The following is a 23,895-nucleotide window of genomic DNA, read 5'->3' as shown; positions in this document are numbered from 1 at the left end:
CCCCCCCCCCCCCCCCCGGGCCGAGTCTCCGCGCGGGGCGGCCCCGACTCCCCTTTTCAGTGCCCGTCCCGGGCCCCGTGTCCCCATTAGTCCTTGAGCCGCGGCCATCCCTGCCCCTGTGCCACCCGCAGGCGGAGGGGGCGGGGGCTGGCCTGGCCACCGCAGTGCGCGTAGCGCTGCGCGGGGGGGAATATGGCCTCGCTGCAGCCGGCGGCAGCGTCCGCGGGCTCCTGTGCTGCCCCCCTGCTAGCTTGCTTTTGCCCTTAATGTATTAGACTCTCCAAACTCTGTTTCGTTTTTTTTTCCCTTGGCATCTTCTGGTGTTTGTTTTTCATCTCTTTCCATGCATTATTATCTAAACTTTTTTCTGCTCATGAATGTTTCTTTTTAACGGTTCCTCCTGTCCTCTTAAACAAGCTTGCACCAAACCAGAGGCATCTTATTTCTGCAAATTCAGGATCTGGAGGGTTTAGACATTTTAATAAACCTTTCAGTAATGAAAAATTGATTACTATCCAGATTTTCCTTGCAGACACTATATGAGAAATATCATCAGCATAGCACTCTCTGCTGGTTGCTATAAATCATGACGTATTTCCAAGAAATACGTTTTCCAAGAACATCTTTCTGAAGGAACCACAAAGATGTGGTAGGTTGCTCATGACCTGCCCCCTTAGGTTAACTGCCTTTTCTTCTTTAACAGTAGAAGGTGTGATATGTGCTTCAAAGACAGGAAAAATCTCATTTTAGAAAATATCTGGGATAAATATAAATAATCTGCAAAACCTGTTTTCTTTTTTTTATGTGTTTGGGACAAATGCTTAGCCTTGTCCCATTCAGTGAGATTACTGCATGTACTTTTTACCAACTTTGAGTGTCAATGTGGAAAAATCTCCAAGCTATCTCCAAACAAAAAATAGCTGTAGCTGCACTTTGTGATTTATCTAGCATCCAGTTAGATTTGAGGTAATTTGTTTTTATCAGATTCACACATGATATTTTTTATGAGTGTATTATGTTCCTGGTAGTTTATAACCCAATGGATAGTTGTGTCTAGAAGTCCATGCAGTCATCAAAAGGTGCTGCTAGTCCAGCAAGGCCAAAGATTGGAAGAGCTAAGTGCAGGGCCCCTTAGCTGTCCAGACTCTTGCATTCTTGCTCCTGGTCATACTCCAAAGTGGGATGAGCTCTCATGATTTCATATCCACCTGCTTCCCCAGAAGCACAGATCATAGCAGTGACTATCTTTGCAATGTACAGGGCAAACACAGACCTTGAGCCTTCCAGTGTGCCTGCCAAATAGACAGGCAGATGTTGTCCTGCAGCAGAAAGATGTGATGCTGTGATGCAAAGGGGTGGGGGGGAAAGCAGAAGTGACTCTGCTCCTTGACTTTTCCCCTCAAACTTCATTCTACTAAACGATCACTGTTCTAGTTTGCACTTCTGACCAATAGCAACGATGCCTCGGATGCCGCGTAGACAGCAGCAGGGAGTAGCCAGGCTGTAATACAGGCTGGCTGACCCACCTCTCCTCTGAGGACCCTGCTCCATCTCTACATCCTGAGAAAGTGCTGCCTGCAACATTGATAAGACAAACCAAGCAATACCTAGCCAACGTAGGAATCCATCCCATTATCTCTCCTATCCTGCGCCAACTCCATGTKTGTGTTCTACCATACAGCCAAGGTTGCCTTTCCCCTCGGCATCAAACGTAGGTCTCCTTTCACATGCCTGGGGGCAGCACACTTCCAGGCTGTCACCTGCAACACCAGCTGCATGCACCACCTGAGATGAGGGTGGCCAGGGCCCACACAGCTGAAAACAAAAGAAAATTGGGTAAGAACAGATCCAGTCCTGCTCACTCCTGTGGCAGAACATCACCTGACACGGAAAATGTCTCTCCTTCCCTGCACCTCTGCACAGGGACAGAAATGTGCATCATTGTCACAAGAAATCCAGCTGCCTGGCAACTGAAAGGGGCTTGTGCACACAATTGGTGTGCTCAGGGCCATCAGTGCCCTTAGCCAGAGAAAAGCAGAAACTAGCCCAAAGTTTCCATGTCCGGGTGTCCCCACTAGCCCAAAGTTTCCATGTCCGGGTGTCCCCACTACGCTGTTCCAGCTGTAGCTTTCTACTAGACTAGGGGACAGGCATGTATTACACTTGTGGCCACTACTGCAGAGTCTTACTTTTAATGCCAGGCCCTTGTTCCCCTCTGTGAAGCACCCCTAAAACCAAGCACTGCTGTGATCACCAGACTTCCCCAAAGTCCCAAATGGTTCCAGTCCCAAACTGGAGTGCTGCAGTAATGTTGACCTAGGCAAATGTGGAAAGAGGTGCCTACAGCTGTGATTTCTCTGGGGAAACCCGTTCCACAGGCTTTGTCTGATGGTGAAGGAAGGAGACCTCCCAATGGTGATGCCAACATGCTAGTTTGCAATTTACTCACAGAAGCTTTCAGCCCAGGTGTGGCAATTGCTCCCTGCAGCAGATGGAGGCACTGGTGACAGTTTCACGGACAACGTGAACCACCCAAGAGACTCTCAGATCCCCACAGGACCTTAAACAACCAGACCTTGGTATTAGCTCTGGAGATGCCAGTTCTGTCCCCAGAGACCTGGGCAACAGCACTGCAGATGCTGAGACCAGTCCTGGAAATCCCTGGATACGCATGAGCACCGTGAGAAGGGCTGCAGCCACCCCAGAGAGGCTGAGAATGGCCACAGGATCCTAAAAGAGCCCCATAGATCCTGGAGACAGCCCCTCCAGAAGACCACTGGACACCCTCGTCAGAGTCCAGCACTCTCTGACCAGATTCTTTTAGATATTCCACACATATGGAGAGTGCAGAGTTTAATATAAATCTTTACTTTGAAGATACCTGATGTTACACAGGAGTTTTGATTTGGCAGAGTCATACAGCAATATACTGAAATCACAACTGAAGTGTACGCTTACACAGTTCAATCACAATACCAGTGTGACTGCCATTACCAGTCTCTATAATATGCTCACGGTCATGACGCTGGGTGTCCGAATCACTGAGTTGAAGCTAGCTCAAGCCTGTTGCTCTCTTTGAAATCCCTTTGTTAGTTGTTGAGGTTTTATACTCTGTGTTAAGCTGAGCCACATACTYACTTTCCCCATGCTGGTCTGGCTGTCGCAGAGAGACATTCATATTCTTTGGATCAGCTCAGGAAGAAACATTTACACCTGGTCTATGGCTACTTATCTAAAACAAAGTTTGTCCTCCGGCCCCCTTTATGTTGAGATAAAGCCAGTTCTCTGTGCCTGCACCATTCCCAAGCTTCATGGGCACCTTGCCCTGCCCATCTCCTCTGAGCCTTCTTCCATTGTAGGGATTATTGGGTGGTCACAACCCTGAAACTGCTTTGGCGTTGATGGGTGAGTTGTCCTCCCCAGAAGAGAGAAGATCTCTGAAGACCCCTGAAACACTTTCAAGGTGTTTAGGGAAAATCCTAGAGAAATCCCAGAGAAAAGCCTCAGAGATTACAGGAATAGTACTGCAAATGCCAAAGGATGTCCATGGACCCTCAAATGGCCCAAGAGAGCTTGAGAGCAGCCCAATATGACCCTGAGTAGTCCCAGAGCGATTGTGTAATCTTCACTCCGGGTCGCTTTGTTCGGACAACTTCTACTGTGTGCAGGGACACTGCAGWTGGCACATACATAACAAGCAGTTATTTCTTGGTTAGTACCCACAATAGTAAGTGGGATTGAATGAACTCATAGGTTAAACTCTAGTATGTTCAAACTCCTCCTGCCCCCTCCCCACTTAATACAAATCCTAAATAAGGGTGAGCAGATTATTTTTTAGGAGTTACAGTTTATAGTTTATTTTTAATCTGTATGTTGTAAACCTTTAAACAACAACCCATTAAACCCTAATCCCTAAACAAGAAACCACAGACCCTGTATAAACTTTGAGCCCTTGGTAATAAACTAAATGATAAACCGTCACCGAGAAACCCTCAGCAATAAGCCCTGAGTGACAAACCGTAAGCCCTCAACCTTCAGCAATAGCTTGTAAATTGTAAAACTCTCAGCAACAGACTGCACACCGTAAATGATAAACCCACAATCCCATGATATTCCTCAAACCAATAACTCTCAAGCCTCAACAATAATCTGGACATTGTAAGCCCTAGACTCCAAAACATCAGTGAAAAACCCTGATCTCTCAACGCTAAGCAGTTAAAAAAGCGGGTAAGACCAGGTAAACAATAAATACAAGTTCGATTTTTTTTTGCCTAGGAACAGAAAAGTTTCACCTGGAGATTAAACAGAAGTAAAGACAAACATGAGACTACAGAAATGCATCATTGCTCCTGTTCATACATTTAGTTTTATCACCACTCAAACATGACTATATTTAAGCTTTTAGCCGTAGGATTGTTCTCAATTGTACTTCCACTGGAACAGCCTGTTTGATAAGCTGTGCACTACTGCACCTGTAATGTGGACAAAAATATTATATTTACTCTCCTTTGCCTTATAGGCATATGGAGCCAATAACAGCTATTGCTCCAAACCTCCTTTCCTTAAGGAAAATGATACCTGCTGAGAGAAAAAGAAATGTTTGAGTTAACCAGTAGTACCTCCTGAGCAATAACAGCCTAAACCCCAAAGATGTGGCAGTCATTGATACCAACTAAAAAAAAAATCTTCTCCCAAGACCAGTAAATTCCATCATGAAGGCTTGATAAAGAAAAATGATTTGTAGTAGCCAGGATGAGGGGAAAACCTGCTAGCTGGGGGATTTTATCATTTTGCTATGCTGTAAAATAGACACACACAAAAAGACTATTAACCATATAGTGAACATTCATCATCAAAGCTGCCAAATCGTCTAGACATCGCTGTGGTTCACAGCATCTTACCCTCCAAATGCCCACAGCCAGCGTCAGAGAGACAACCTCCACCTTCTCCACCCCATTAGCTTCCAGACCTCCCCACAGTCACCCTCACCTCCAGCTAAGTCTTGGCTGAGCTTCTACATCTCCAAGCTCACAACTCACTGCCTCAACCCTTAACGCACACGCACATGCTGTGCCCCACTGTTTGCTCTCAGCACCCAGCAAGGTAAAGCACGTGGAGCCTCCTACGTCTGCCATGGACACCAGCTACATATGCACATGTGCAATCTGCATGCATGCCTAAACTCCCTCCATGACTTCAGGGGCCCTCTCAAGGCTCAGGTGCACTGATAAGGCTTAGTCTGCCATGCCCCAAATGCCCTTCTCCACCAAAGGAGCTATGTCTGAGTATCTCTGACGAGGAATGTTTTTTTGTATTAACCATGTCCAAAACACCTTCTTGTGCTCCAGGAGTCCACCTCTAGGTCCTCCTAGTACAGTACAGGTTCAGATCTACTAGGCTCTGAACACTGTCTCCCATCCCTAGGTACCAGCTTCATGCTCACTATGAAGGAAAGCCATGCAAGAGAAGGAAAGCAGAAATACAGACAGAAGTGACGTGTACAGAAGGTTACGCTCAGTAGCATAAGGAGTCAAGAGCAAAAATAATGCCATGAAAATGTGTAAAATGCTCAGAAAAAACCCAGAGAATATGAAGATAGCAACTCAGTAATGTGAGAATCAGCCTATTCCAGGGAGACAGAGAGACCAACACTTCTTCTCCCAGCTGCCAGCTGCAAAGATTTGCTGGGTGCCTGTGTGGAAGCAGTGGGGAAGGGGAGCATGTTAGTCTGAGCTATTGACTGAATGTGTTAGCCCATGAAGATTGGCTGCTCACTCATAAACTGTGTCTAAACCTGCTGGCAGAGTCTCTGCAGGCAGCAGTAGATGCCGAGGTGAAAGTAACCCAGTGGTTACTGGGTAACCCAGTGYAGAAGCAGTGGGGAATTCAGACAGCCGAGGTCCTTTGGGTGGATATCTGGCTACTGTTGAAGGAGGACAGCAGGAACTGAAGGAGAGTCTGACTTGGGCAGACAATTGTGTATGCCATTAGAAGACTGAGCACTACATAGACTTTTGCTGGACTAAAGATCACAACCCAAATAGATGCACCACCACAACCTTGAAAGATGAAGGAACTTGGTGTTATGCATGTTCTCAGCCCCACTTCTCTGCAGAAAGAGACTACAGGACTGCAAGGACTCTTTTATTGAAAGGTCAGAACATGGCTCAGTTTTGCAGTGGTATCCGTGGCTGTCCCACGCAGGCACTCACTTCAGATGAGACTGTAACGGCTTGCCCTCAGGAGCACTGATTCGTAGTGGCCCTCTCACTCTGGAAGAAGAGAAAGCATGTTGGACCAACGGACGTAAACCCAGGAAGCCTGACAGTCCCCATCCCCGTTGGGCTGCTCCTTAATCTGTTGCCACCCAGGGGCAGAGAACCAGAGTGGGCCATCTCCCTGCCTCACTCAGCAGACACCCCACACGGGGCGGGATGGAGCTGACTCACTGTGTCTTCTCAACATCCTCGATGCCCTCGGGCAGGCGCACGTTCAGTGTCTCTGGCAGCAGGAAGGCCACGGAGCCGCAGCACACCGCCACACCACAGTACGTCACCTCTGGCAGAGACCGCCACACGCTGTCCAGCAAAAACACAAGTGGGGCCAGAGCCCCTCCAAGGCGTGCCACAAAGGAGGTGTATCCCATCCCATTCTGCCTGGAAAGGGAGGGCACCATGGTGGTGTAGGCCACCACAAGAAAGAAACGGCTGCTTTCTTCATATTAGATCTTGGGGAACTAAGTACAGGCCCTCTGCTCCTTCCCCCTATATTTCTATATGTGCTAAGACTTCCTCCCACCAGGCTTTTTCCTCGACTAGATTTTTTCTAGGATTTTTTTTCCTCTTCATATCTTCATACAGTCATGATGCTTCCGAAAGAGCGAGAATAGCTGCTGTGAGAAACAGATTTATTTCGATTATGAGACAGAAGCTCAAATTCTGCACCATAAAATCTGCTGCAAAGTTGTTTCCACTTTAAATGTCTAAAACTCTGTCAGTATTTTCTACTTGTCCCCCTAGCACATCCTCTCGTCTGCTGAGAGCAAACTTATGTCCCTCTATCTCCTAGGTACTTCCAGACAGGCGGCCACCATACAGATTCCTTTGGGCACCCTTGGTCCTGCAGTAGCTATAACCTAGGAGAACTTGGAGAAATGCCCAAAAATAGAACCTGGGACTGATTCCACTCATTAATTTGCAGTGAAAGGATGGCATTTTGCACTTTAAACAAGGATTGCAGGACCTGTTTGTGCATATGCAGAGAAAGTATGGCAGAGAGATAGAGGGGGAGGAGTTTTGCCTTTACCTGTCAACACCTTTCAGTGCATAAAAATACAGACCTATCTGAGAAGAAAAGTAGCAGGACGATGTGCCCAGTCTGGTTTAAATATGCATCATTCCCCACACACAACAGACCAGTGAAGGTTAATTCCCTCCACCATCCTCAGCAGTATCTCAAACCACGCTTCTGCTAAATCTTATGTCACCATTACCTGAAGATCTTTTAAATAAACTATTTTCATCCTGAAAGGCTAGAAAATCCCTGCTTTTGTATCATCTATAGGCCAGAAGACTGTCAAACTTGTAGTACATGGCTCTTATAAAACTCAATATTTCAAATGATTTTTCTCTTGCTCTTATAACAGTTTTTGGTGGATTATCCCAGAGAATTAAGGCTTTGCTAAGCATAGATTCCTTACTGAGTTCAAAAATCTTCCTGCACAAAATACCCATCATCTTTCAATACATCTCCCTTTAGGCATAACCTACCTGACATAACTGAGGCCAACAAAGAGTAGCTCTCTTTTTCATGACTATGTGTAGTCCTTAGACCTTGCTACTTCTAGAGGTAAGGTGCCAGCTCTGCAGTCTAGCTAACAGCCTGTCCTGCTGTGCTGATGTCAAAGACCTGAGGGTGACACTCTGCAGAAGGTCTGGTTGTGCGCTCAGGTGAGCGTCATCTCTTACCTCAGTATGGTGGGGTAGAGCTCAGAGGTGTACAAGAAGACAGTAGTGAACGCAGATTCTGAGAAACCTTTGCCCATAATGGCTACTACAGAGCGCACGGAGGTGAAAGCTAGGAGGAAAGAACACACACTTATGCCAGTGGTCAAAAAGTCAAAAAGCTTCTAGAAAGAAGGTTGTTGTGGCCTCAGGTAAAGTAGGGGAGAAGATTCAGAGGTTCTACAGACAAAGTAGAAAGCTATATAGGCCTGGAGCTGCTGCCTCTAAAGCCTGGATGAGTAAATTTGGTGACAAATTATTAGCCCAAGTGGGAGTTGAACTGGTGAAAGGATGGGTCCCAACATTTTTCATTGGACAGTGTCTGTAATAAGATGGACACTTAATTTGGCCATCTCTGGACCCTGACTAGCTGCCTCACAGTGACTGGAGACCATCTGTTGCCACCAGATGTTCAGGCTGGCCCTCATTAGCAACCTTGTCCCAGTATTACCCTTGTAGGTAGAAGGCATCTCTGTACAGAGTTGCCTGTGTAGAAGATCTCCCATTCTCCTTCTCTAGCAGTGCACTGAATGGAGGTCTCCATTTTTAGCAAGTACCGCATACAGCAGAGGAGTATCTCACACTTGGGAATGATGATGTTGGCTCCTATGCACAGTCCGGTTAGTATGAGTGTCCACGCCTGACTCTGTTGTCGTCCAAATTGATTCACCAGCACATACATGATCAGCTTAGCTGGAATCTCAATGATGCCAAAAACAAACTGGGAGAGATACATATTGAGTCCAAAACCAGTTAGGTTCATGCTCATGCCATAATAAGAGAAGGCAACGCCAAACCTGCAAGGAGTGTGTGAAGATGGGAATTAGGGAAATCCAGACAGGGAATTGCAGGACAAATCCCCTGTGCAGAGTGTCACTGCTTACCACACAGCACCAGAGCAGAGAGAGATCTTCCTCAGGACTGGCGTCCTGAACAGGCTGATGTAGGAGTAACTCTCTCCTGACTTCTTCTCTGTTGTCATCCTTCTGAGGGCCTGAGAGAGGTGAAAAGAAGGAAATAGCTCAACTGCTGAACTTCTAGGATCCAAACATAGAGACCTAGATGGGCTGGGGCTCATGCCCATCCCTGCTGCAACACCAGCTGGGGTTTTCTACACATTCTCATTTCAGAACAATTCTCTGGACATATGTTTTCAGAGRCAAGTTTTCCTATGTGTTTTTATAGATTTTCTCTCTATATTTTTAGATCTCTTCCTGTTCTCCTGGCCCCATCTCTTTTCCTACCCAAATATCCCAGATGGCAAAAAGGATCTCAGCAAAATGGTGATCATGGTGTCAGCAAAGTCAATGTCGGCCAGTTCCACCCTCTTACCCACATGGCTGTCTGCCGTTTTGTCAGGTTGTAGTCAGCAGCTAACCATGAACAGCATGCACTGTTCTTTTAAGTATATTTATATAAAGTATGATTGTTAATATGTATKTTTATATAAATACAGTATATAAAAAAGGCAGGCACTGAGAAGTGAAGCTGCCTACAGGAAAGAAGACAGTGTCTATTCATAAAGTCTTTCAGCAATTCTTTTTAAAGTAAGTAACAGGAGAATTTCTGTAATTCTGTTGAATGACCAAGACACTCGAGATCCATGCAACCAAAGGTCTGTGATACTGGCAACTATATGTAAGCTAGTAGCCCTAGGCTTACTGTAGAGTTAATGGAGATCTCATTAAAGAAGTCCGTGAGTCATTTTTATCCTAGACAACTACATTTGGTCAGAAGAATCGCATGCTAACCTCCATTGACCCTATTCAATTAGCCTCTGAAGGACTCTACAGACAGCTACACTGTGGACACCCATCCCTGGGAGAGATGAATGCCACTGTGGACAGCATTGCCTCAGCATGTCCAAGAGTCATCAGCAAATGCAGGGTAGGACAGTTAAAACTGACCTTCTGATCAGGTTACGAATCACAGGACAAAAGCTGCGTAAGTTGCTCATGAGCCTTCGCATTCTGCTCTCTGTTAGAGGAGTGATGCCTCTACTTATTTTTCCATGCTGTGCTTTTCTCTCACTGGATATTTAGACCAGCATCCAGTACAGTGAGGCTTCTTGTCATGGCAATAATAAATGGAGAGATCCTTCTACTGAAGGAAGCCTCAGTGAGATAAGCTGATGCTTTCTTTTTAGGGATAGTTGTAACTGCTTTCCAGCATGGATCCAGCATGTGGATCACAGCACCCCACAGATCACACAGCAGGCTGAGAGTTGCTTCAGGTATCAAATAGAAATAAAATAGAGAGAAAGGGAAAAAGAGAAAAGAAGAACGTGCGTCTGAATCTTCAGGTTCTCACCTCTGGTGAGACAGTGAAGTCTTTCATTCCATTCATTCTTGCACATCTAAGCAGATGCCTGTGAGCTTGTTTCACTTTGCCGTTGGCTATGAGCCACCGAGCAGACTCTGGGACCCACCTGGTGTGAGGAGAGAAGACAGCATTCCCATTGGCACTCCGTGTTTTCCAGCCCATATACATGACCCTGGTCAAAGAGAGAGGGTCTTTTCTGTGGGACTTCGACTGGAAATAACTACATTTATATTATCTATATAAATATATATATATATACATATACACACACATACATATAATATGATCCTTGATCAAAGCCTGGATTTTCTGAACTGGTAAGAATTTCCAGTTGTAATAAATTAAAATTGGCTCCAAAGAATTTATATTTTGAGATGCATGCTTTTTGCGACTCTTTAATCTTTAAAATTGTAGGATATAAAAAATGACTGCATAAAAAGGACTTTGTGAGCTCTTTGTGGTTATGTTTCATATTCATTTTGTTGATTAATAAGATTGTTTGTTTCTTACCATAATGAAAGCTTTTTGCACAAGACAGTCAGCTGGCTACGACCACTAAAGAAGTAGCCATGCTAATTAGCGAAGGACTCGGAGTGCTGTGTTGTTGCAGAGCTAGTTTGCACATCTGAGAGGTCTCCTTAGCAGACCTATGCTAGATGTGGGCCTGTGTCTCTTAATTTTCCATCTGTTCCAGTAAAAGATCAAGCCATCACCATAAATCAGCATTTGCAGCTCCTTAATTTTGGACTTGAGTCCACCCAAGTCTGTCCCCTGAGAGAAAGGGAAAAAGAAGTACTACCACTGTTCCCACGGAGCCTTGCAGTTGAGCAGCCTGCACAGTTGGTGGGAAGACTGTACCTCTTCTCACTCTGCCTCTCCTGTCTCTTCATTTTTGTGGCTCTACATCTAGGCCCTTTGGTTATGTCAAGACATGACAAGTGCTTATCCTTTCCTGACACGTGGAGATCTTTGATAAGGTGAACCATAAATTGCTTACAGTGGAGACATCCAACTTCTGCTGCTTTTTGGGGTAGAGTAGGAGTGTGAAGGCAATATGTGTTCCCTAAGCTGCTGATTGCTCCCCTGGTTGTTGCTTTGCACTTTCCAGGTGAAAACAAATGGATATCTTTTAACATAGAACTTAAAACCTTGAATGAATATATGGTAAGAGTTCTACTGAAGCCATACGTTCGTCAAAATGTGCCATTTGCTTTCAGTACCAAATCTTGTCCCTTCATGGAGCATCCCACTGTCCCCTGAATGCCTGGCCTCAGCCCCACTCCTGCCTCTCCTCATTTGAAAAGCCATGGTGTGTCACCATGGTGTGTGGTGTGGTGTGGGTCCTGTTCAGGAGGGACAAAACCTGGGCCACTCAGGTTTTCAAGAGCAGCTATGCCTGGAAAATCACAACCTGCTCCCATCCCCACCAGTCCAGCAGGCCACACCTTGATGCACTCACCACAAGCAGACGATGCTCAGGAGGCAAGGTCCAGTCACGGCCACTAACAGCCAGCGCCAGTCCCGCACCAAGTATGCTATCAGGGCCAGCAGCATGTTCCCGATGCTCCAGAAGATGCTAGTCAGGATCCCTGAGAGGGTGCGATGCTGCACGTCCACCCATTCCATCCCTGCAATAGGAAGGCAACATTCAGCCGGGACACAGGACTTCTTCAGGAAAACGTGTGCAGGGCCTTGTAACAAGGGCAAAGCGACGCAAGTTCCCTGGTCTTTTTCTCCRGGAAAGTTCCACCACTTGGTTGATGTTTGCCACATTTAAAAAGTTCATCCAAAAAGGTTAGCCTCTGGCAAAGTTGTAAGCAACTAAAGTATACCCTTGAAAGAAGAAATACTGGACAAAATAATAAGAATCACAGTGCTCCACTTTGCCTTGTAGCCCTGTGGCCCACTGTGCCACCTGCTAGAAATAGGCTTCAACCTTTACAATAATAATCAGCCATAGCAGGCCTTGGGATTTGTCGGGCCTGGCRTGGACTTGTTCAGTTTTGAGCCCCTTTTACCTTGATTCTGACTATATCTGCAAAAATTCTGGAAATTTTTGCCGCACCTGTAAGTTGTTCTAGGATCTGATGATTCTTGCCTAGTGTGTCCTAACTGTATCAGCAAAATCATCCAATGTTCCAGTGTGTTGGGTACCCTGAGCTTTGGAACTTCTTTTATTTATATTATTAATTAGTTTTTTTTAGCTTTGGTTTTCCTTAGCTTTGCATGATTTTTGTGGTGCTGACCCCCCCCCTTTTGAAAAATACAGATTTGGAGCATATAAAAACAACTCCAAGCAAAGCCAAGATGGAGAAGGAAAAAACACCCCAGAAGTGACACACCATCCTCCTTCTGCTGAAGACCTGGGCATCCTGATGAACAGCCTCAACAATGTGCTTGAACGGTGAGAACTCGATATTAGAGGAAAGAGGTAAATACTTTTGTCTATGTTTTTATTTTATTACTAATGATCCTTAAGTGAAATTGGGTAATATGGTTCATAAGTGTTAATGTTGCAGCAGAACTAATAAAAAACAGTTGATTATATCTTGCTTAGACTGTAAAGCATTAATGAGACTAACAGTAAATGCCCATTTTGGGATCCTAGTATAAGGGCTTCTTATTCTCTTGGTTGCCCATAGTGAAATAGCCTACGTAACAATTTCCAAACTCCTGTACCTACTTGTTTTGTCCCGACTGGTACAGATGTCCCCACCTAAGCTTTCACTGCCTGCCGAACATCTCCCTGTGCAACCCTCACACTTACTTACCCAAAGGCAATATGATAAGGGAGATGCCGCTCAGGGCCACGCCGGTGAGGGTCCGTGTGACAGCCAGCATGCTGTAGGAGGTGGAGGCGGCACTCAGCATCCCGAATATGACCGAGCACACCAGTGACACCAGGAGCATAGTTTTCCGGCCATACCTGCCACAAGCACAGGCTGCGTTGCAGCAGCTGGAAACCTGTCCCAGGAGCAGGGTTTGAAATGGGGCAAAGCAGAGACCTGAGGAGGCCAATAAAAATATCACCTGCTTTGTGAAAAGCAAAAGATGCAGTGCAATGGCCTAGAGAGGAGGAAACGGCTCTGGATGCAGCCTGTGCCACTGTGGCACAACCTCATTCAGAGGGGCAACCTGGACCGTGAGCATCAGCGATGAGACTCTCCAGAGGAAGCAGCAGTATTGATCAAAAAGCTGACACACTGGGCTGTCCCATCAATGCCACCATCAAATGCATGATGTCAGCTTGAAAACTCATGCTGCTGTTATACCCTAATCCCTCCAACAGCTTCTCAGCTCAACATCTTTTCCTCTTGTGGCTCCCTTGGGACCAGTCACCATCTCTGCTCCCAAGGAAGAAGAGGAGAAAAACACATGACACTTGCGCTAGACCCCAAAACAAAAACAATGATCCTGAAGGAAAAGAGAAGGAAACGATTTGTCAGCCCTCATGTGCAAATAGCCCCTATCTCCAAAGGGACCAATGAGAAACCCTCCAGGAGGTCCTTTACTAAGGGTTTTGGAAGTGATACGACCACTTGGCCCCTGATGTCCCTTTCAGATGTAGTGTGGAGAAATATAGAAAATCAAATGCACACTATAAATATATATTTTTATACACGTGCACAGAAATGTGTGTATGTGCTTCTACCCAACCCATGAAAATCTAAAACCAAAATGGAGCATAGTATTGAGGTTTCAGTGAAGATATTAACAAAAACAAAACCATCAGAGTCTTTGTGGAAGGGCAGTCAGAGGAATGCCATTATACCCAGAAATCATCCAAGAGTAGAGAGGGTCTGCTGATGAGCATAAGCACTGCATATGAAGAAAGTTTATGTTCAAAGCGGACTAGTAAATCGATCCAGTCAGTAGGTAATGTTCAGTCTTTGGGAACTGCAGTTGTGACCCAATTCTGGCTTTAGAGCTCTTTTCATAAGTATCACAGTCTGTAAATTTGCCAGAGAGTTGTACGGCCAACAAACAAGCTGCGAAAGGCCTGTTTAGAAAAGAGCAGGCAATAGCAAAAAAAAAAAAAAGTATATATATATTTTTCAGAGATACATGTTCACAGTGAAGACTCTTGGAGAGGTTACCAGGGTAAAATTTGTTGGAAGATCTGTTCTCTAATCCACACATTTGTAGAAGAAGTTTAGAACAAATAACAAGATGAAATGTAACAAAATGCCGTGATCGGATGGTTTTCACTCCAGGGCACTAGAGAATTAAAGGATGAAGTATCTGAATTACTACCGTCTCAATGAAGTGGGACCTCTGAGTGCTTCTCTATGATAGAAAAGGAAGGTTGCTAATGGGACATGAACTTATAGGAGGTCTTAGGGGAGATGTGGGGCATATTTGAGATTTAATTTTAACCTTTTTTTTGTCTGGCATTGATTCAGATAAAATGGGTAAAAAGCATGTTAAGAATTAGAATTCATACATACATGAATAAACAGATAGTGGAGGAATCAGCTTCTGTAGGAATTACCCATATCCTTGGGTAAACCTAGGACTTGAGGGGGCCAACACAGGTAAAACCAAAGGCAGATGAGTGAAGACTATGAAGAGCAAGCATAGAGAGGAAAGAATAAACATGGGATCTGTGTGGGTGCTGGAGGTCGTGGGTGGCAGTGGCAGTTGACTGCCTCTGAAATGTTGTGGCAAACTAACACAACATGCTTGACCTGCTTGTTATAGTTTACCTGCTGTAACTCAACTTGCTTTCTGAAGACTTTCCCATTCTTACCACACATCTTCTCTGCCACCGTTGAAGCAAATGCTGCACTTACCCTTCCACCCCATGTCCCTAGCAAAGCATCTTAGGAGAGAGGGGAAATCAAGGCACAAACATACATAAATGTGGGGCTTGTAGGAGTTCTGGCTTCAATCCCAAATCACGAGTCCACAGAGGAAACAGATGAAAATATAAACAAAAGAAAAACCCTTCCTGCTTGATACAGGAAAAAGAATTTGCCAAATTTATCCTCTGTGCATTGCTCCTGCTGCTGTTAGGAGGCTGCAAGTCTCTCCTCGTGTGATCTGCTCTCCCTTGGGCACTGCGACTAAGTAGCTTGCCTGGTCAGTGCCCAGTCAGCTCTGCTCCAGGTTGCTCCCGAGGGCACAGATGGCTATCAAACCCTTTTTAGCAGACCGAAGGGTCCTGGTCTATCTAATTGGTAGATTGAGAATGATCAGTGAGGTGGATTGAAAACTGGCTGAAAGGCAGAGCTCAGAGGGTCGTCATCAGTGGTGTGGAGTCTAGTTGGAGGCCTGTGGCTAGTGGCGTCCCCCAGGGCTCAGGTCCCATCCTGTTCAACTTTTTCATCAATGACCTGGATGAGGGGATGGAGTGCCTCCTCAGCACATTTGCTGATGATACACAACTGGGGGGAGTGGCTGAGACACCTGAGGGCTGTGCTGCCATTCAGAGAGACCTGGACAGGCTGGAGTGTTGGGCAGAGAGGAACCTCCTGAGGTCCAACAAGGGCAAGTGCAGAGTCCTACACCTAGGGAAAAATAACCCTAGGCACTAGCACAGGCTGGGGGCTGAGCTTGTGGAGAGCAGCTCTGCAGAGAAGGACCTGGGAGTGCCGGTGGATGACAGATTGCCCATGAGGCAGCAATGTGCCCTTGTGGCCAAGAAGGCCAATGGTGTCCTAGACTGCATTAGGAAGACTGTTGCCAGCAGGTCGAGGGAGGTGATCCTTCCCCTCTACTCAGCCCTGGGGAGGCCTCATCTCGAGTACGGCGTCCAGTTCTGGGCTCCCCAGTACATGGAGCTACTGCAGAGAGTCCAGCGTAGGGCTACAAAGACGATGAGAGGGCTGGAGCACCTGCCCTCTGAGGAACGGCTGCGAGAGCTGGGCCTCTTCAGCCTGGGGAAGAGAAGACTGAGGGGGGATCTTATCAATGTGTATAAATACCTGAAGGGAGGATGTCAAGGGGATGGGGACAAACTCTTTTCAGYTGTCYCRTGTSACAGGACAAGAGGCAAYGGGCASAAACTGAASCACAGGAAGTTCCRCCTGAMCGTGAGGGGGAATTTCTTCCCTGTGAGAGTGACGGAGCACTGGAAGAGGTTGCCCAGAGAGGTTGTGGAGTCTCCTTCTCTGGAGATCTTCAAGGCCCATCTGGATGCAACCCTGTCTACCATGCTCTAGGTGACCCTGCTGAGCAGGGAGGTTGGACTAAATGATCTCCAGAGGTCCCTTCCAACCTTACTGATTTTGTGATTTTATGATTCTAAGCCATGGCATAATCTGGTCATCTTTATTAGCTTCTCCAAATTTTCTCCAGTTCTACTATATGCTTTTGAGATCAGGAGGAGGATGAAGGGGAACCAAAACTGCACACCGTATTTGCGATGTGGGGCCACCATGGATTTACATACTGTGACTCAGGGATGTTCTCTTCAATTTTCTCTTCCTTTCCTAGCAATTCTTGGGGTTTTTTTTATTTGCTTGCCCAGTCACTACTCATTTCTGAGCTGATAGTTGCCTGGAACTGTATGTCATAATCCCAAATCCTGAGCAGTTACAGTCAGTTCAGAAATCTTTATTTTAAACATGAAGTTGTTTGTTTACATTCATCTACCCTGAAATTTTGTCTTCTATTTCCCACCTAGTCACAGAACCTGATAAGGTCTTTCTGCAGCTCTTCAYACTCAGACCTCATCTTCACAAGCCTAGATAACTCTAAACATCTCCAAACAACATCAGCTCCTCATTCACCCCTTTTCCAGATCAGGTAAGAATATGCTGAACAGCACACATACTCAAGCAGATTCCCACAAACTCTCCACTAGTGACTTCTTCTGTTGTAGCAACTTATACCTCCCACTTTTTTCTCTGACTTTTAATCAATTATTTAGCCATGCGGTGACCTTCCTTCTTATCTTAGGGCAGCTTAGCTTCTTTAAGAGGCTTTGGTAAGAAAAATTCTTGAAATCCAAGTAGATGTGCCTCCTCTGTTCACATGCCTGTTAGCACCTTCAAATCCAAAGTATTTTTAAGGCATTGGTCTTTTACCAGCATATCATATCTGTCCATGTGCCCACTGATTCTGTTTTTCAGAATAGTTTCTACTGATTTGCCCAGTACAGATAGATTTCACGGTGCCTGGCTGATAGTTCCCTAGATCTCTCTTGGAACCAATTTAAAAACTGATTGGATGTGTGATACCTTCCCAGTCCTCTGCCACCAGTATTCCAGCTCTTTCTTCCTGAAGTCTCTGTAGGACTCCATGACAACTACTTCCTGACCTTGGAAGTTTACTGTTAGTCACTCTATTTTCTCCAAGCCTTCTTCAACCAGCACATTTCAAGATGGATCTTCTAATGAGAAGGTTCCAACTCAAACACGCACCCCTACACATTTCCCCACTGTGAGCACAAATGCAGGAAATTTGTGTCCTCCTCTATAGCCTTATTATTTCCCTGGTGCTCCCTTTAAGCTGTGATCATTTACTCTCCATCATATAGACTTTGAAAAGCAATTTATTCTTCATTTCTATACCTTTTGCTCTAGCAGAGACATTCTCTTCTGCCTTATTTTATCCTGCTGCTTTTCCTGACTCTGAATTTCTTTCCTTCTAACTGTGCTGTAAAACCTTTATAGATACATAGCCGAGGCTCATAGTTCAAAAACCAGCCAGGTGTCTGACGTGCTTGTACAAGAATACCGATACGTGCAGAGACATGGATGTAACAGCTTCCATCTTCAGGACTAAGTTGCTGGGGTGCACATATCGTGAGGCTGGTTCGCTTCTGTGATGTGGTAGTTTTGCAGTCTGCTCTACACAAATGTTCTTCTGAGGAACCAAGTAGTTGCCTTTGCAGGAAACTCAGATACTGAGTAAGGAACAGGGCAGAGTGAACAGCACATCCTGACCGTATGTTTGCATTAYGTATTCTCTGGTACCTTTCCTAGTTCTGCTGTTGGGAGGAAAAATAAGAAAAAAACCCAAACCTAAAACCCAAAACAACAACCAATTTCTTAATTTATACCCTTTCTGAGTTGTTTGACTCTTTTCTGGCTTATCCTATAACATTTTAACGTTCAACCACAGAATCATGGAATGATTGAGGTTGGAAGGGACCTCTGGAGATCATCTAGTCCAACCCCCTGCTCAAGCAGGGTCACCTAAAGCATGTTAGACAGGATCACATCCAGGTGCGTTTTGAATATCTCCAGAGAAGGAGACTCCAGACCAGTAGGATTTATTCCTGTTTTCCTCAGGAATACCTGAGGAAATTACCTGAGCTCTTCCTAGAGGAATGCCACCTTGCTTATAACTTCCTTGACTCTGCTTCTCTAGGAACTACAGTCAGTTTTTGCTTTCTTGAGACTCTCTTTTCAGACATGGCTTGCATTTGCTCCAAGCCCCTTATTTGAGTGTCCTAAACTGATTTCCATGTATCTTTCAAAGACTTAACTCTTTCAGCAGTTTGTTTTGGCTTTGCTTTAAAGAACTTTCTCCATTTTAGAGATTTTAGGAGAAAAGGAGATTTCAGGTCTCCTTTTCTGAACTCTGTCTCAAAGACAGTGGATTTTTTTGCTTTTACTACAATGCTGACAACAACAATGTTGTCGCTGCTGCAGTGCATCTTACTACAAACTGAGGCCAGAATTACTTCTCTAGTGGGCTCCCAATGGGCTGCTCCACAAAGCAGGTAGGGCCTGCACCTACTGTTCAGTCTCTATGTTGCTTCTCAATATGACTTTAATCCAGTTTTCACTGGAGGGTCTGAATTCTCCCTTCACAACTGTGTTTTCTGCTTTCTCTGCCTCTCTAATTGTCTTCTGCAGGTCACCAGTTTGTGAAGGTTTTGTCACGAAACGGAAGCCCGGGGCTGGAGAGAGAGGAAGGGGAAGAGTCTGAAAAGGGTCAAACCTGTCTGAAAGGTATCCAAAGATCACAGCCCCCACTGTAACACCGATGAAGAAGAATGTTGCAGTCGCTTGGTTCAGTCCGCGCTGCTCACACACCAGGTCCCACTAAAACACAAGGCCAAAATGACTCTTAGTGCCCAGTTCAGCCTCTGTCACCTTCTCATTCCCCTTCCCACCAGCAATCTGTCATGGGGTCTTGCAGCTTTTATCAGTGAAACTTGACTGAGTGAAAAGTAGGACGCTATACTAAACTTCACATAGGACATTGCCAGAGCCTCATAAAACTCAGAGGCCTCCCAGATACTTAGCCCCACCATGACAGTCTCTCTGTGGACACTTGCTGGGTATCAGAAAACTTTCTTGGGTACCACTCATCATGAAGAGGTCCCTTTTCCCTCTGCTGACCCCCATGGCATCTGCTCTCAGCTTGCCCTGCCTCACTTTGCTGGTTTTTTCTTGTGCTCTAGATGCTCCAGGGCTTGGCCTGGTGAGATGGGCTTTTGTGGGATGCCATGTTGCAGTGAGCTGTGTCACAGCCTTTGGTAGGGGACGCCTTGTTGATAGCCAGTTACTGTTCTTTTACCAATTTCCTTTGAAGCTGTGTGCGTCGAGAGGGAGGAGGACAGAGGAAGAGTTGGGCCAAATACTTGTCCTGACATGCACTTACTGATTTTTTTCTGAGATGGTAGTCTAGACATTTTTCTTCAATAAATTACTGATCATCATCTTACTTTCTTGGAGATGAAAATGTTGTTAATCATTGTAGTGCTCCCTGGTCAAGTTGCAGTGTTAATTTTCTATATCTGCGTAACTCGGCAAAACTTAAGCTAATCATCCACCCAGTGTCATAATCTCTGTGACAACAAGCCAGTATTTGAGGTTTTTTTTTTTTTTTTTTTTTTTTGCTGCACAAGCAAAAGTCTCCAGAGAAAGGAGAAAGTCCCTTTGTCTGACTAAATTGTCCTTTTCCCCAAGATCCCCTCTGCGCTGGGCCATCTTCCAAGGAAGGAAAGTAGTTACAGCCTGTCAGTAAAGTATTAACATCCAGAGGTATAACTGTCAGACAGCCCTAGCTTGGTGGTTAATGTTTGACAGGCGGGCACCTGGGGTAGGCTCAAGGTTATGACTAGCCAGTATGCCGGGTCTCAGAGAGGAGCCCCTGGACAGTGCGTTTTTTGGCTGATGGCAGGAAACTCTTGTAACTGGATTGACAGTCTCCTAAATCAGGGAAACATCTTTCAGGAGGATGAGGGAACCATGATTTGGGGTTTTGCACAAATGGTCCTGATGCAGCAAAACTCTCATTCTGCTCTGGCTCGCTAGACAGCACCTAATGGGCTTGATAAGCACCTGCTGCTAGGCTTCACTGTCTCTGCTTATTCACGCCAGCTCCATACAGACTCTTGCCATGGGACCTGCTGCATGGCTGCTGAACACTCCTCTGCTGGCTGGCATAATGCATGAGGACGGAGCTGGCACTTGTCAGGGTGATGCCCACAGTGTCTCCAGGGTGCTTGTCCCCATTCTGGAGGGTACCCTTCAGCAGCCGCTTCTTCCCCACCTCCTTGGAAGCATCGTCTTCACCTTGCCATTATCAGTGGCCTAAGCCTACTTCTTTTAGGCTGTGGTCCAGGAGCCTTGTTTTTTGACCTCTTGCATCCTACTTTCTGTGTCCACCCTCCTTGATGTCCCCCTCCCATCTCTCTGCAGTCAGTGCAATTCTTCCCTTTCCATTTTGCCTCCCCGCTGGTCCAGTGTCCACTGGCTGCCTCATCCCCAGGGCTCCCCTACAAGCACCAGTGTTTTCTAAGCAGCAATGGGATAGCGCTGTGAGCAAATGCTGTTCCCTGTCACAGGGGAACCCACTTACCCCTCTGCCCTGTTTGTCGTCCTAGCCATGGACATAACCAGACAAACGGGAAACATTGAAACTATGCCAAGGGAACAGAGAAAAAGCAAAGTGGAAGATAGGCATGGCAATCCTAGGAAGAAGAGGGGAAATCCAGGACGAGATGCGGCCAAGGGAATAGGAGTTATAAAAGTCTTTGGAAAATCAGAAAAGTCATGAGTCATGGGCTCAGATGAAATCCTTACAAGGTACAACCACATGCAAATGCCATGTGGTCCAAGACAGAAAATCCCATGGCACCCTCTGTCTCACTATCTCTCCATCACTGGAAAAACTGAGATGCTCATAATGATAAATGTTGAGTTCTAATTCTCAGCTTCAGAGAGTTTTCCCATCCCAGCTCATCTTCTCTAAACAGATCATTTCAAATGATGATTAAAATAAAAAGTTTCCCTTCTGATTCTGTACACCTAGGAGATAGTTCTCCATCTGCTCCTCAACACACTGAGCTGATTTCATTTTCATCTAGATCAAATGCAAGGGATTACCTGAGTGGCTATGGTGGAGGTAAACTGTGAGTGGTCATAGACCCATCCGTGCTTGCAGTCCTCAATAATCGAGTCATTTTCTGGCTGCAGTGAGGAATTGAGCAGCAGGTAAAACTGAGGTTGCGAGAACATCTCACAGGACCTGAAGGTGCCATCAGGTTCCCGGGGGATGCTGATGAGTAGAAGCTCCTCTGTGGTGAGGTTCTCAAATGCCTTCTGATGTGGAATAGCACAGTGATGAGAGGGAGTACCAGCAAGAAAATTGTGCAGCAGGAAATGCATGGGAAGGTTGATTCTTGGGAAGCAGAGGAGAAACAAAATCAAGATTTGGAATCGGCTAAAGCCACCAGTTTCCAGCAAGAGATCCTCAAATTTCATCTTTTCTATGGAGTTTGCCATTCAAAGCAGCTAAGTGCCAAGGAGCAGCGACATGAGCTTGAAGAGTGGTCTCCGTTCCTGGAGCTCAACTTCACGTGGCTTTTCATGCAGCCACTTCCTCGGACTTTAAGACCTCGCTGAAAGGTTGATATCCCGATAGTGACACTCTCCTTTTGGGGTAGAGCCAAAGAAATCATCCTGCATGCACAAAGCATATCCATTTCAGGTGGACTCAGCACAAGACACCTTCTCCTTTTAGAGAACTCTTTTAGAGCCCTCCTGTTTTGTTTTTTTGAGAGGGAAACTCACATTAGGAAAGAAGGCTGTGGGAAGGGCACTGTCCAAGCACTATCATTTCTGGTGTGGGGTTGCCATACATCACTCACAGCCTCAGGTGCTGTGACGAACTTTGTATCAGATGAGCTGATCACCAGCTGCCTGAGATGGACCATGAAATGAGCCCACAGGAGAGTGACAGAGACCCATTGCGTAAGGATGCCCAGGGGGACCAAAACCCAGTTGCTATGCTTTAACTGTGTGTTTCTTGAGGTTTTAGGATGGGCTGTGTCAAATCATGACCTGGGAACAGGGAGTCTGGAGAAGGTGAGAGAGTGCCCAGAAGAGGTAGATGGGAGAGATGAGTCTCTGGAAACAGATGTGCTCTGTGGACTAATAGGACAGCCCAAGGAGTGAGGGATCTGCAGTCCTGGCTGAACCAAAGTGCTGCTACCACCACTGCCACACAGGCCTTGCATCCTGGTTCTTCCACTGCCTGTTTCAGGAAATGGGTTCCAGGAGGAGATGGGCCTTTAATTTGAGCTTCCACTTGTCTTGTGTTATTAACCAAGGAAATGGGCTCTTTATTCAGCCAAGGCCACTGCAGAACAGGATTGGATTGTGCGTCTGAGAGACTGACAGGTAGTTGGAGAAGGCTGTCACCTAAGGAGGAGGCTGATGAACAGTATCTGCCACATGTGACAGTTTTATTTACATCAGACAACCACAGGGCAAAAAACTTTAATACTAGTGGAGCAAGGAGCAGGAAAAATGTCAGATTTTTTAACAGGAATTGCAGAAAGAATGCCTGAAAAATGGCAGCAGCTGGGGAGATAGGGCATCAGAGCTTACATAGGCATGAAAAACACACTTCAGGGAAGAAAAATCTCCAGTCCATGTGCCTGGAACAAAAATCGGTGAAGTGGCAGCTCCAGATACTCCAGGCCTGTTAAAATTGCTGGGAGCTGCACAACCTCTTTCATACCCAGCAGAGACCTTGCTGAGGGATCATAAATGCTTCAGGACAAGACAGACGACTGCCTACCCCACACCGGGCAAGCTTACAAAGAGGAATGAGATCAGGGCAGACTAAACTGGGAGCGGTGGGATAGAAGGCTCTACCCTGACTCTGTCRGGAGCCTGCAGGACTTGAGGTCCCTTTCTGAACACACGCACCACATCCAGATGCAAGACACGGGTAAACTTCTCCTACAGCAAGTGCTCTAGATAGGCTGAACCCATTGGACAGCCCCTGGGGATAACACTCCCCAGACCATCGCATCCTGGCTTTGTCTGGGGAGCAGAACAACATGCAGCAAGCAGGGGCAGCACGTCGTTGTCCACCTACAGGCTATATAAGCTCTTTGCAGGGTGCATGCAAAGTAGCACAATAGAGATGAAGATGACCAAGAAAGGCTTTCTTAGGACCTCTTGCTGCAGCAGAATGGCTAGGATGAGCATCACTTAGATATCAAATGCTGCAAGGGTGGAAAGTAGCATTTGCTTTCTCTCTGAGCAGGAGACCACCATATGCTTGTGCTTACAAGGCAGTGGAAGCCACACTGTGACCTTAGGAGATCTTTGCTCTTTTCAGCTGTCTGTGTTTAACTAACATGTTGCCTCAG

The 23,895-nt window shown here is 46.0% G+C and overlaps 1 protein-coding gene across 2 annotated transcripts; it reads right to left on the bottom strand.

Annotated features, from left to right (window-relative positions):
* Positions 1 to 6,208: 6,208 nt before the first annotated feature.
* SLC22A7 (solute carrier family 22 member 7) lies at positions 6,209 to 21,994 on the bottom strand. Of its 2 annotated transcripts, none has more exons than XM_085315240.1 (10): positions 21,617 to 21,994; positions 19,221 to 19,324; positions 13,097 to 13,251; positions 11,785 to 11,953; positions 10,314 to 10,431; positions 8,888 to 8,997; positions 8,586 to 8,800; positions 7,968 to 8,076; positions 6,449 to 6,656; positions 6,209 to 6,286 (listed from the first exon to the last, which is right to left on the bottom strand). In XM_085315240.1, exons 1-10 carry the CDS (start codon positions 21,992 to 21,994, stop codon positions 6,209 to 6,211), a joined length of 1,644 nt encoding a protein of 547 aa, XP_085171366.1. The 2 variants fall into 2 exon arrangements, with proteins under 2 accessions (XP_085171366.1, XP_085171367.1); XM_085315241.1 differs by having other exon boundaries at positions 6,209 to 6,272; positions 6,450 to 6,656.
* Positions 21,995 to 23,895: the final 1,901 nt, after the last annotated feature.

The sequence above is a fragment of the Rhea americana genome, unplaced genomic scaffold (assembly GCF_003343005.1).
Source record: "Rhea americana isolate MKP2758 unplaced genomic scaffold, rheAme1 scaffold_424, whole genome shotgun sequence".
Lineage (NCBI taxonomy): Eukaryota > Metazoa > Chordata > Aves > Rheiformes > Rheidae > Rhea > Rhea americana.
The sequence above is the reverse complement of the archived record's forward strand: the minus strand, read 5'-3'. Positions and strand labels throughout refer to the sequence as shown.